Raw genomic sequence first — 12,089 nt, forward strand, 5'->3', positions numbered from 1 at the left:
GACCGGAACACTTGCAACCATAGACTCCTCCCAGAGGGTGGAGCTACGGTGGCCGCCTGCATAAGCGGGGGCACTCGGCTTTCCCGGAAGTCTCCCTGGGCCGAGGCGGAAACGGAAACCTACCTAGGGCCGAGTGGAAGCTGTTGAAGCGTGCGGGGGTTGCTGTCGTTTGGTGAGCGGGTGTGGAGGGACGCCGGAAGGGACGGTTCTGGGCTCCCCGCGTCTTGAGTGGTAGTCGGAGGATTCCGGGCTAGACAGTCTAGAGGGGTCCAGTGGGCGGGACCTGAGATTTGAGGGGCCAAGAGGGGCGCGGTCGCGGCGGGCCCTGAAGGGCTGAGGCCGGGAGACCCGGACCCACGGCCGGGAGAGGATTCGTTGGCCCTGAACTCCCGGTCCCGCAGCCCTTAGGCCTCATGGCGGTCCGAGCGTCTTTCGAGAACAACTGTGAGATCGGCTGCTTTGCCAAACTCACCAACACCTACTGCCTGGTGGCCATCGGAGGGTCGGAGAACTTCTACAGGTGCGGCGGGAGCTCCGGTGTCTGCTGGCAGTGGGGTGGCTGGATGGCTGAGAGGGTGCTGGGAGTCGGGGACTCAGACCCCTCAGCTCCTTAACCACTGAATCCACATCCCTACAGTGTGTTCGAGGGCGAGCTCGCCGATACCATCCCCGTGGTGCACGCGTCCATCGCTGGCTGCCGCATCATCGGGCGCATGTGTGTGGGTAAGCCAGACGCTGAGCGAGGGAGTGGATCCTCCCAGAGCCTTTAATTGTAGCCTTGGAGGGGACTTCTAGTGACCCTTGGATTTTCCGGCTTTCATCCATTATCTCCAGAAACTAGAGAATCTCTCTGGCCTGTGCCGGACCCTGTTTTTAAGTGCTTTCAGATCAGGGACTATCACTGGCAAAAGCTTCTGGATCATAGGAAAACAAATAACATTAAGTGCTTTCACTCTTAAACTTGATTTCAATCCTTCTTCACGAAGACCCTGGCAGGCAGGCCTTATTGGCCTAATCTGACTAATGATGAAGCCAAGATTCAAGGAACCCAAGTGACTCACCAAGTACCACACCTTCCCTCCACACCTGGGAGGGAAGATGGAAATGTCCTCTCTCCCTTGCCACTGACTCTGGGCAAGTTGCTTCCTCTTTCTGAGGATCCAGTTCTGCCTCTACAAAATGACGAGCTAAGATTCTGGGTCATCTTGTTCATTATCCATGTAAGTCTTAAATTGGCTTTACCATGTCTCTGAGTGGCATCCCTATCCCACTCCCCTACTTCTCAGCACTGTTGAGTCTGGCCATTGGTCCTTTATTTGAGCTGGATCTGTCTCCCTTTACTGTGACCCCTTACTTCTAGTTCTGTTCATTGGGGTCATATGGGAGTTTTTTTTTTTGTTTGTTTTGTTTTTCTTAAATCATAAGCCTGATGACCTTAGCCTCTGAGTATTTTCTTATTCAGGCCAAACACTCTTTGGCCCTAACTATGACCTTTGGACTTGTCGCTTGGTGTTTTTTTTTTGTTTTTTTTTTAATATATAATGGGTGTAACTCAGAGTTTAGAAGTTCAAGAGTTGTGTTCTTGTGGAGGCAGGCAGAGGTTTAGTTATTGTTGTCACAATATAATTGTAGTTTGTTCATTCGTATTGTGTTTTGTGTAAATATACCACATTATATTCATCCATTTTGTTGACAGTGGGCATTAGGGTAGTTTTCAGTTCTAATATGAATAGGGTTGCTATGTCTTTTAGTGAACACATGTACATGTTTCTGTTGGATGTGTAATACCTAGGAGAGGACTGGTTGGGCACAGGGTATGCGGATATTCTATATAGTAGGTGATGCCAGATAATAATCTGAAGTGGTTGACCAATTTACACTCCTGTTGGTTGTTCCATGTATCTTTGCCAGCATTTGGTATTGGCATTCTTTTAAACATTTTAGCCATTCTGATAGGTGTGTAGTGTTACCTCAGTTTTCAAGTAGCAAAATATATAGCTAACGCCAAGAGCTCCTCTTGTTAGTCCTGGTCCCCCCTGGTTGATGATGGCAAAATGGGCAGGGTGTGTTGGAACAAATTCCTGGGCTGTCTCTGGCCTGCCCAATGGGACTCCTGGTCCCCTGGGTGTTGTATGGATCAATGGGTTAGCGGGCTGGGGTCTGGGCCTAAAGCTTTCCTGGGGAAACTGACTGGGCTGGATTGTATCTAAAACCCCCAAAGCTTAGCAGGCTACTTGTGTATTTGTGGTCCATTCTTGCCCCACCCCCTAATTTGGATCTCTAGGGAACAGACATGGTCTCCTGGTGCCCAACAACACCACTGACCAGGAGCTACAGCACATTCGCAACTGCCTCCCAGACTCAGTGCAGATCCGGCGGGTGGAGGAGCGGCTCTCAGCCCTGGGCAATGTCACCACTTGCAACGACTACGTGGCCTTGGTCCACCCAGACCTGGACAGGGTAAGGTAGCCCAATTTCGCCCAAGAGTCACAGGACCCGCCTAGTCAGTGGTCAGTCATTGTTCTTGCCTGTCAGGCAGGACTTAGGGGTGTCTCTTGTGGTTTCTCTTTATACTTGGGCTCTCAGATTTCAGGCACTCATTGGAATAGTGATAATAGTGATAATAGAGGTGTGACCAGTGCCAGAAAGAAGCTGAGGAGGGTATTAATCCTCCAAAATCAGGGAGACTGCTCCGTCCCATCCTGCAACCAGGACCAGGAGAGATGATTGACAATTGAACTCTTGAGTGTGGGTTAGAGGGAAGAGGGTGATGTGGAGACCAGCCCCTGCCTCCTCAGGGCATGCACAGCTATTAGGGACTCCATAGCTGGTCTAGACTCTGCTCCAACCTGTATTTCCTGGTTTTTCTGCATGAAGCTTCCATATGCAGCTAGGTAGCAGAGGGATGAGGGGCTTAGGGAGCCAAGCCCTGGGTGGTTCTGGGTGTGGAGGGCCCCTGGTTCCTTGACCTGGAAGTTCTGGGCCCTGAGTACAGTGCCTTTGGCTAACAGGAAACAGAAGAAATCTTGGCTGATGTGCTCAAGGTGGAAGTCTTCAGACAGACAGTGGCTGACCAGGTGCTAGTAGGAAGCTACTCTGTCTTCAGCAATCAGGGAGGACTGGTACATCCCAAGACTTCAATTGAAGACCAAGATGAGCTGTCTTCTCTTCTTCAGGTCCCCCTTGTGGTAAGCATTCCTTTCTCTGATCTCTGTCTCCTCCTGAGGCAAATCCTTTGCCTAGCATTAAGGATCTGAGTTATTATCTGTCACAGTTTGCGATTGGGGATGCAGGTCAAGGAGCGGGGTTTGGGGATAGTCCTCGCCAGGGAGTGGCAGGACTGTGGCTTTTGGTGCCATGATCCACACTGAGCTCTCCCTTGGCAGGCAGGCACTGTGAACCGAGGCAGCGAGGTAATTGCCGCTGGGATGGTGGTGAATGACTGGTGTGCCTTCTGTGGCCTGGACACAACCAGCACAGAGCTGTCAGTGGTGGAGAGTGTCTTCAAGCTGAACGAAGCCCAGCCTAGCACCATTGCGACCAGCATGCGGGATTCCCTCATTGACAGGTATCTGGGTCTCTCTTCTGCCTTTGGAGGGTAGAGGAGGGAGATGCCACCTAGGATGGGTCCACACTGCATTCATACTGGTAGGTCCTTGTGTGTGAGGGCACACCTGTGCATTGCTGAGCAGTCACAAGGTACAGCCAGTGAGCATTGCCTGAGTATCTGCTCATCCCCATCTTTGAAGACTCAGCTCAGTGTCCCCTCTCTGGGCAAAGCTTCCCTCTGGTCTGTCTTATTTTCTCACTGACCACATTGTTTTGTAGTTTGTGTGTGCTTGTGTGTCGGTGTCCCCAGGCAGCAGCCCAGAGCCTGAGACCAAAAAGAGCTGTTTGCAGAGGGAAGGAGGGGAAGTTGCTCTTAGAAACTAAGGAGACCCTAAAGGACTTGTTGGGGGTGGGGATTGCATCAAAATCACAATCGTCTGGATTTTTGTGGGTTTAAGAAAAAAGTGGGATCTTGGGCCTAACCCTGGAGGTTCTGGGGTATGAGGCTCTGGAATCTCTTTTTCCTTTGGAGGAGCAGCAGGTGCTGATATTTACCTTTTCCCATTGAGGATTCTTCTCAAGGCATGCCACACCCAAGTATCCCAGCAATCTTTATGAGGATAGAAACCCCATATGCCCATAGTAGAGCAAGTACCCAGTGACAGACCCCCTACTTTACAACAGGCAAAATTACCCTTCATTCTCCCTTCTTCATTCATTTGTTCATCTGATGTTCACTGAGCCCTGTCGATAGGGCTCCATGTAGGATAGGCAGGCAACTTAGCCCTGTGTCCTGCCTCTAGGAGCTCACAGTGTAGCCGAGAAGTTGTAGAGGCCACACATAACTCTTCACTGCCTTCAAAGAAGAGATAAAAGGTGCCTTAGGTGGCTCAGGAAGCTCCAGTGAAACACTCTGGTATCCCGGAAGGTTTTGTCGGGGGCAAATCATTTAGTCTGGGCCCAGGGGAATGAGTAGACATTTGAATATGCAGAGATGGAGTAGGAAAGCACTTCAGACAGACCCAGAGGTGGGAAAGTATGGAGAGTGTGAAAGGGCAAGGTAATATTGTCAGAGTGTCAAAGACCCTCAATTCCCATGTCAAGAAGTTTTGACTGTAGGCCTGTGATTTTGACCTTTAGTCTATGTTGGGATGCTTGTTAATATAGATTCCTGGCATCACCCCCCAGTTACCAATTCACTCTGGAGTGAGACCGAACCATGTTTGGTTTATTTTAATAAGTTTCTCTGGGTAATTCTGATGGGGAATCAGAATTGAGAGAATAGTTGAAAGGGTCTGAACAGGAAAGTGGTACAGTAGTTCTGTCATTTGTTCAGTAACTTTTTTTTGAACGTGCCAGAAAATTGTGATTTGGTGAATAAGGTATACCCACCCTGCCCTTGTGGAACATAGAATCTTACAAAGAAGGCAGTACATACACAATCATTTAATTAAAGGACAAAACAACAACAACAACACCTTTTAGTCTAAGAACAGAAAGAAATTTTTGCAATCTGATAATTGGTACCTACCAAGAAAACTACAGCAAATGTTGTATTTAATGGTAAAACTTCAGAAATTGCTCTTAAAGTCAGGCAGAATTGCCCACAGTGACCAGTACTGGTCAGTATTTTGGTGGTTCTTGCTTATGCAGTTAGGTAAGGAACAGAAATGGATACTGGAAAGGAAGAGCCAAAACTCATTATCCTTCTTTGGTTTTGAACCTGTTGAGTTTGAGGTGCCCATGAGAGCTGATAATGAAGGTGTCAGGTAGTTGATTAGAAGTATGTACTTTAGGGGGCGCCTGGGTGGCGCAGTCGGTTGAGCGTCCGACTTCAGCCAGGTCACGATCTCGCGGTCCGTGAGTTCGAGCCCCGCGTCAGGCTCTGGGCTGATGGCTCGGAGCCTGGAGCCTGTTTCCGATTCTGTGTCTCCCTCTCTCTCTGCCCCTCCCCTGTTCATGCTCTGTCTCTCTCTGTCCCAAAAATAAATTAAAAAAAAAAAAAAAAAAAAGTATGTACTTTAGGGGCGCCTGGGTGGCTCAGTTGGTTAAGTGTCCGACTTCAACTCAGGTCACGATCTCGCGGTCTGTGAGTTCGAGCCCCACGTCGGGCTCTGGGCTGATGGCTCAGAGCCTGGAGCCTGCTTCCGATTCTATGTCTCCCTCTCTGTCTGTCCCTCCCCTGTTCGTGCTCTGTCTCAAAAATAAATAAATGTTACAAAAAAAAATTTTTTTTTTAAAGTATGCACTTTAGTTTTATAATTGTACATGTATTTTATATCTCCTGTAATTTTTCTTTTGTTAAATGTTTATTTTTGAGAGAGAGTGAGAGACAGAACATGAGCAGGGGAGGGGCAGAGAGGGGGACACACAGATTCCGAAGCAGTCTCCAGGCTCTGAGCTGTCAGCCCAGAGCCCTATGCGGGGCACGAACTCACAAACCATGAGATCATGACCTGAGCTGAAGTCAGACACTTAACTGACTGAGCCACCGAGGCTCCCCTGTATACGTACTTATTACCTCCAGAAAGAATGTTCTGGCCTCATCCCTGCCACTGAGGTGGTCTGGGCACATCCCTTCTCTTGTGAATCCCCTTACTCCCTTCTCTGATGTTTGCTGGACTTGAGTTCTGAGGCTCTGGTTTGTGATTGATAACAGTGAACAAATTGAGTTGAGTGGGGAAGGAGTTACTGTTAGTTTTTAAGCATTGAGAGTTCTGATTGGATTGTGACTCAAGGAAGCAGTGTAATCTGGAAAGGGCTCTGAATGTGGCTCTTCAGGGCTGAGCTGGAACAAAGGGGTGAGGGTGGAGGCAAGCATCTTAAGAATAAAGGGTGGGGTATGCTCTGAGAAGCACCTACTGACAGTGTTCCTTCTCTCTCTAGCCTCACCTGAGTTACCTTCCATTGCTGTTCTGCGGGTTCCTGCCTCTGGACTTTGGCTCCCTCTGCCCCACCCAGCCAGGCAGCCAGTTGGCAGAGAACTGACTGGGAGTGAGTGGCTGAATGCCCAGCTCTTCACCTGTGCCCATCTCCTGAATCTACAGTTACTTCAAACATCTGCCATGTTGTGCTGTCTGTCAGGCCTTAACGGCTCCTGACTGACCACTCTCTTTCCTGTACCACCCCCATTAAAAGGCAGCCTGGCTATTCTTGAATGTGTTGTTTGGGGGCCTCCACCTGCAACCCTCCTTCCCTAGCATTGTTCTGGGGGAAAGTGGGTAGGACACACACACACACACACACACACACCCCTCCCACCCACCCACCCCACCCCCCCAGTCTCACAATTTCCCACCCTCCTCCCGGGATCATCAGGATGGGGGTTGATGATTGTCCCAGGGCAAGAGGAGGAAGCACTCTATACTGTAGTTCTAGCCTTTTCCATGCGACTTCAGTCTCCTACTTCTGGGGTTGAAGAGATGAGAATGTTCCAGCTCTCCTCTAGGCCCGAATGAGGACCTGTAAGGGGTCTGGAACACCTGGCTTCAGGGCAGTCTTGTCTTCTTTGACCAAGGTGGATGGAGATTGCTGGCCTGGCTGCCAGGTGCCATGGAGATTCTCAGAAAACTGGCAGGCGCCTTCCCTTAGCTACAGTGCCTGTGGAGCCAGGAAGCGTCTGGATGAGTCCTTTGTGGCTTGCGGGGGCGGCTCCTTCAGTCTCCTGCTGTGTGCGGGGCGGGGCCCCGCGATGTTGGAGCAGCATTGGCCAGTTACTGGTGGGTGGGGTCGGGTACGCAACCCCGCAGCAGCGGCTAGAGGGCGGGGCCTGCGTGCGGTGAGGTCACGACGCCGGCTCCTCCCAGCGCAAGTACGCAGGCCAGTGGAGTGCAGTCGCCGGCTCTGGGACCTTGGAGACCCGTGGCTCGCGCGGTGAGAGAGGAGGGTCGGGCCGGGGCGTGGCGGGACGACCGGGTCGCGTGCAGCTGACCCGCATTTAACGGCTTCTCTTTGCAGACGATGGGTGCTCGGCTGAGCGGCGGCCAGGGCGCCCCAGAGCCCGTGCAGGCCCAGCCCCAGCCCCAACCCGGGGCGCCCGAGGCCCCTGATCGGCCCCAGCCTGAACCCAGTCCCTGGGGGCCACTGGACGATGTGCGCTTCCTCATCACCTGCACCTCCTGGTACTGACTCGACACCCTCCGCAGTTACTGCCAGCTGCCAACTGTCGTTGTGCTGTTATGTTCCTCTGTTGTCCTTTTCCAACCCCGGCGCCCAGGACAGGCTCGGAGAGTCGAGGAGATAGATCACGGAGGACTGGAAGGAGGTCTCGGCAGGGCCTCTTCGGCAGCCTCGCCATGGGGCACCGGCTCGCCTCTAGTTCCTTCCGAATTTGTTCGCTTCTTAGCCTGCACCCAAACCAGCTTAAACCTTCGTGCTCACCCCCACCCTACAGCTTCTCCAGCCGTCTGGGTTCTGGGGCAGCCCTCCCTGGCCCTGGCTTCCAGAACCAGGCCAGGACTCCTGGTAAGACCCCAAGACTGCTGACCTCACCTCCTCTCGTCTGTTCCTTATTGCTAAGAACCGGGCTGTTGCTTTTGTCCCTGGTTATGGCACCATGTGCCTTGGCTTCGGAGAAGACCTTGCCACCCACAGTGACCCTCCCTGTACTTCTCCTGGGGGGGGGGCTTGCTCTGCCATCTTGGATCCCAGTGAGGCATTATCAGGTTGTGTTCCAGGAACCCCAGTAACACTGGGCCTCTGGGGCCAGCCTTTTTGAGAGAGGGGACATTTGATTGCTGGGCTGGTAGATGAGATGCATGGGACAGTTCCCAGACACCCCAAAGCACCCTGTTCCCCCTCTCCTAGAAGTTTCTTAAGGCCACTCCCAGAACCTGATCCTTGTTCCTATATCCCAAGAAAACAACACACTCTGTATTTTTGTTTTATTTAGAAATGATTTAAAAAACATTATACAAAGGCTGATCAGTTTAAAATGTGACCGACACTGAAATGCTGTGATATTCCCCGGGCCGAGGGGAAGCTGGGCTCTGGGGTCCCCAGTGCAGTGCCCCTTTGTCTGTCTGCCCTGTCCTGGGGTGATGGACAAACAGATGACCAGAAGACAGGAGAATCTGAGATTGGAAGCCTCCAGGCTGAGCCCTCTCTGGGCCTGGCCCTGCATCCCTCACATCTGCAGCCTGAGCTGCCTGCCTCCATCTCCTGCTCTTTCTCAGCTGGCCTTGGTAGTACCAGGAGCCAATGGGGAGCCTGGGGAGCCTAGAGCTTTCAAAAAGAGAGAGCACCAACCTGAGGAGTGGAGAGGGACCGGGAAGGGGAGAAGGGAGGCCAGGAAAAGATGGATAAAAGAGACACTTCTGATCTCATCTTGGACCCTAGAGGGGTCCATAGGTGAGGACCCAAGGCCCAGCCAGCCCACCCGATGGCCTGGGCAAGAAACAATCTCTCTGTGCTTCATTTGAGGGCACGGTGAGAGTTACCCTAGGCTTCCCAGGGCCTGCACGAGTTTCATGTGAGTGGACAGGTATGAGCTAATAAAGTGCTTTGCAAAGTATAAAACACTATACAAACCTATGAATCACTAATATCTCTGCAGTTGTTCCCCACCCACCCTAGGGAGCCCGCCCTTGGTCAAAATGAGAAAAGACAGAAGGATGATGCCCGGGAACATAGTGGACCCACATAGGTGCCTCTGGGACAAGAGAGATTTTGCTCAAGACAGCTCCCAGGGCAATAGTAGTCCCTGTCTGCTACAGGTTAAGCCAACCCAAAGCCCAGAGGCCACAGGGTAGGGGCGAGACCCATGCAGGCCCAGAGGGCCAGAGTGGCATCGGAGACTCTGCCAGCACCCTGAAGATGTACCACCTTTTGGCTTTGGCAGAGAGCCAGTGGGCATCACTGAACCCATTAGTCTTGCCTAATGGGCTTGCCTGAATGGGCTCTTCAGTGACAAACAGGGCTGCCTCCACTGGGTTGGAGTGAGGCAAGCTGAGCCCTAGGAATTCCAGAGACTGTGAAGGATGGGCCCCTAGGATTGGGACTGCAATGCAGGCAGATGGGCCCAGTGAGCAGGGTTAGCAAGGGCCAAGCTTGTATAAACACTGCTTCCAAGCTGAGAGATTGAGTTGGCCTCAGGGTAACTGGGGGTGTGGGCTCTGAACACTTGAGAAGGCTGCCCTGGGCCCATTACCCCCAAAGCCATGAGAATGTTGGCCTGGAGCCATTTCTGCCTCACCTAGCTAGTCAGGCTGAGCCCCAGGCCATAAGCAACAGGGCTGGGGACTGGGAGAATGGGGAGAGGGACAGAGAAGTGGAGGATAGTCAGAACTCAGATCAGCCTCCAGAGATGGGATCAGCTCCTGCCCCAGACCTTTAGCCTCATGAGCAGGTCCAGCTCCTGGGGTGTCTAGGCGCTAGAGTGGCCTTAGCAGCACCTTGGTCCTTGTCTCCTGGGGAAGGGCCGGCCACGCTGGCCTCATCACCAAGATAGTCACCTCTAATTCACCTAACGCCTCAAACAGCCTTTGCAGAATGGGACTTTTAAAACAGTAGTAACAGGACATTTAAATATTCACGACATGACAGCTGGGTCCTTGTCAGACCCCGCTGGGCCACAGCACTGCCTGCAACATGTGACCCTAAATCCTAGATCTCAAAGGAGACCCTGATGTGGAGCAGGTTTCCTGAGGGATCTGCTGTATGCCAGCAGCGGAAACCCGGGCTTGTTGCCCGCCATGTTGGCAGCAGGGGTCTTGTAGCCTTGGAGGACAGTGGGGTAGGGGCAGGGGGACATCTGACCAGCAGGTGTTGGCAAAGGGGGACCAGGATTGGTGGCATCTCCCAGAGGGGGCTGAGAGTGCTAGTGCTGGCTTCCACAGAAGGTGCTGGGTCCAGCCAGGAACAGAGCTGTGGTGCCTCATTGATAACCACAGGATGCAGTGACCACAGGGCCTCCTCCTGGCATGGTCCCTGCCTCCTGATGGGGCCTGGCCTATTCCCTTGCGTAGGGAGCAGTTCACCCAGGACAGAAGGCTGGCAACTGGCTGCCAGACACCCACCCTGGGGCACAGCCACCATCACTCCCTGCCTCATGCTCAGCCTAGGCCAATGTACCTACCACTTCAGCTGCACGACCCCTGGCCTAGGGCCCTTCTGGCCCCGGTGGGCAGTGGCCAGAGCTGCCCCTGAGACCCTGATGAGGAAGGGCCTGGCTGGCCAGACCGAGTGGACAGAGAGGGCTCTGGGCTGCTCACACCCACTCCTGGACTGGCCGCTTATAGTAGGTGACAGGCTGAGGGCCTGCCTTGTTCTTGAACTGGAAGATGGTGTAGACCAGCACCAGGATGCAGAGGGACAAGATGCAGGGGATGACCACAGCCACGGCATTCACAGAGCCTGGTACGTCATTGATGGTCACCATGATGTCCACATCGTCCTGGGGCAGCCGCCGCTCCTTCCGCCGTTCCACCTCCTTCTGGTTGCAGCCCATCCAGTCACGTAGGATGTTGCGTGGATAACCTGGCTCCACACTCAGTTTCTGGTTGTCAAACTTCCAGTAGTCCCGGCCCTTGTAGAAGTAGGTGTAATCTGCAGAAACATGGTCCAGCATCACTACTCCCAGGTACTGCCCTGCACCTGCTCTGGGCCAGAGTGAGAGGGCATAGGGTGCTGTGGCAGTGTGGAAGAAGGACGCCTCTCCCACCCTGGCGTCCCAGAGGAGCTTTGAAGGAGGGGTGGGCATATGAAGTGGTGGGAGCAGCGTGTTGGGTCGCTTGCAGGTGGGGGGAGGGCAGTGTGTAGCACACTCTGCCAACAGTGTGACAGGGTCTCGGAGTGTGACCTGCACGGTTGCAAAGAGGTGCGCCCAGGACCTGGAGCAGCCTGGCCTGTCATCTCACAGGTGCCAGGAAGCCACTGAGGGGCTTTAAGTAGAATTGATAAGTTCAATTTGTGCCTCCCTACCTTATAACCCTCCCCTCCACCCCGCCCATGTTGGTGAGATCAAGTTCCCAACTATGGCTTGGACAGCACTGCCTTCATAGCTCTAGAGCCTCAGTCTAGCTTCTGTTTGAGGCAAGGGAGGCAGGGAGCCAGGTTTCTCCTTTGGTTGACAGCGGACACCACCTTTTCACAGTTGTGGCTTTTCTTTGGCTTGCATCACAACACAGATGCAAGGTCTCTGGGACACTGCTGGGGAAGAGGCTAGAAAGAAAGGAGGTGGAGACTGGGGCACCTGGGTGGCTCAGTCAGTGAAACATCTGACTCTTGGTTTCGGCTCAGGTCATCATCTCACAATTCATGAGTTTGAGCCCCTCATCGGGCTCTGTGCTGATAGCCTGGATCTTGCTTGGGATTCTCTCTCTCTCCCTCTCTCTTTGCCCCTCCCCTACTCACACTGTCTCTATATCTCTCAAAATAAATAAACTTGAAGAAGAAGGAGGAGGAAGAGGAGGAGGGGGAGGAGAAGGAGAAGGAAAGGGAGAAGAAGGAGGAGAAGAAGAAGAAGGAAAAGAAGAAGGAGGAGGAGGAGGAGGAGAAGGAGAGGGAGAAGAAGGAGGAGAAGAAGAAGGAAAAGAAGAAGG

The 12,089-nt window shown here is 52.8% G+C and overlaps 3 protein-coding genes across 3 annotated transcripts in view; 2 read left to right on the forward strand and 1 right to left on the reverse strand.

Moving 5' to 3' along the window:
• Positions 1-63: 63 nt before the first annotated feature.
• EIF6 (eukaryotic translation initiation factor 6) lies at positions 64-6,707 on the forward strand. Its single transcript, XM_047068860.1, has 7 exons — positions 64-172; positions 402-520; positions 638-723; positions 2,285-2,460; positions 3,012-3,188; positions 3,387-3,568; positions 6,436-6,707. The coding sequence occupies exons 2-7, from the start codon at positions 414-416 to the stop codon at positions 6,443-6,445; spliced, it is 738 nt and encodes a 245-aa protein (XP_046924816.1). The 5' UTR covers positions 64-172; positions 402-413; the 3' UTR covers positions 6,446-6,707.
• Positions 6,708-7,023: 316 nt separating this feature from the next.
• MMP24OS (MMP24 opposite strand) lies at positions 7,024-8,039 on the forward strand. Its single transcript, XM_047068861.1, has 2 exons — positions 7,024-7,422; positions 7,507-8,039. The coding sequence occupies exon 2, from the start codon at positions 7,510-7,512 to the stop codon at positions 7,675-7,677; it is 168 nt and encodes a 55-aa protein (XP_046924817.1). The 5' UTR covers positions 7,024-7,422; positions 7,507-7,509; the 3' UTR covers positions 7,678-8,039.
• Positions 8,040-10,601: 2,562 nt separating this feature from the next.
• The window catches only part of MMP24 (matrix metallopeptidase 24), a 43,206-nt gene continuing 41,718 nt past the window's right edge, over positions 10,602-12,089 (reverse strand). The window contains exon 9 of the mRNA XM_047069767.1: positions 10,602-11,094. Coding sequence (XP_046925723.1) covers positions 10,757-11,094 — 338 coding nt within the window. The 3' untranslated portion in view covers positions 10,602-10,756. The remainder of the gene's footprint in view (positions 11,095-12,089) is intronic.

The sequence above is a fragment of the Lynx rufus genome, unplaced genomic scaffold (genome assembly GCF_022079265.1).
Source record: "Lynx rufus isolate CCGP_SWC_20201006 ecotype Redwood Valley unplaced genomic scaffold, mLynRuf1.p SCAF_8, whole genome shotgun sequence".
Lineage (NCBI taxonomy): Eukaryota > Metazoa > Chordata > Mammalia > Carnivora > Felidae > Lynx > Lynx rufus.

What these genes read in the sequence shown, in the direction of transcription:
- EIF6 (XM_047068860.1), top strand. Translation starts at nt 414, where the DNA reads ATGGCGGTCCGAGCGTCTTTCGAGAACAACTGTGAGATCGGCTGCTTT. An exon ending in CATCGGGCGCATGTGTGTGG is followed by an intron (nt 724 to 2,284) that starts GTAAGCCAGACG and finishes TTGGATCTCTAG; the next exon opens with GGAACAGACATGGTCTCCTG. An exon ending in TCCACCCAGACCTGGACAGG is followed by an intron (nt 2,461 to 3,011) that starts GTAAGGTAGCCC and finishes TTTGGCTAACAG; the next exon opens with GAAACAGAAGAAATCTTGGC.
- MMP24OS (XM_047068861.1), top strand. Translation starts at nt 7,510, where the DNA reads ATGGGTGCTCGGCTGAGCGGCGGCCAGGGCGCCCCAGAGCCCGTGCAG.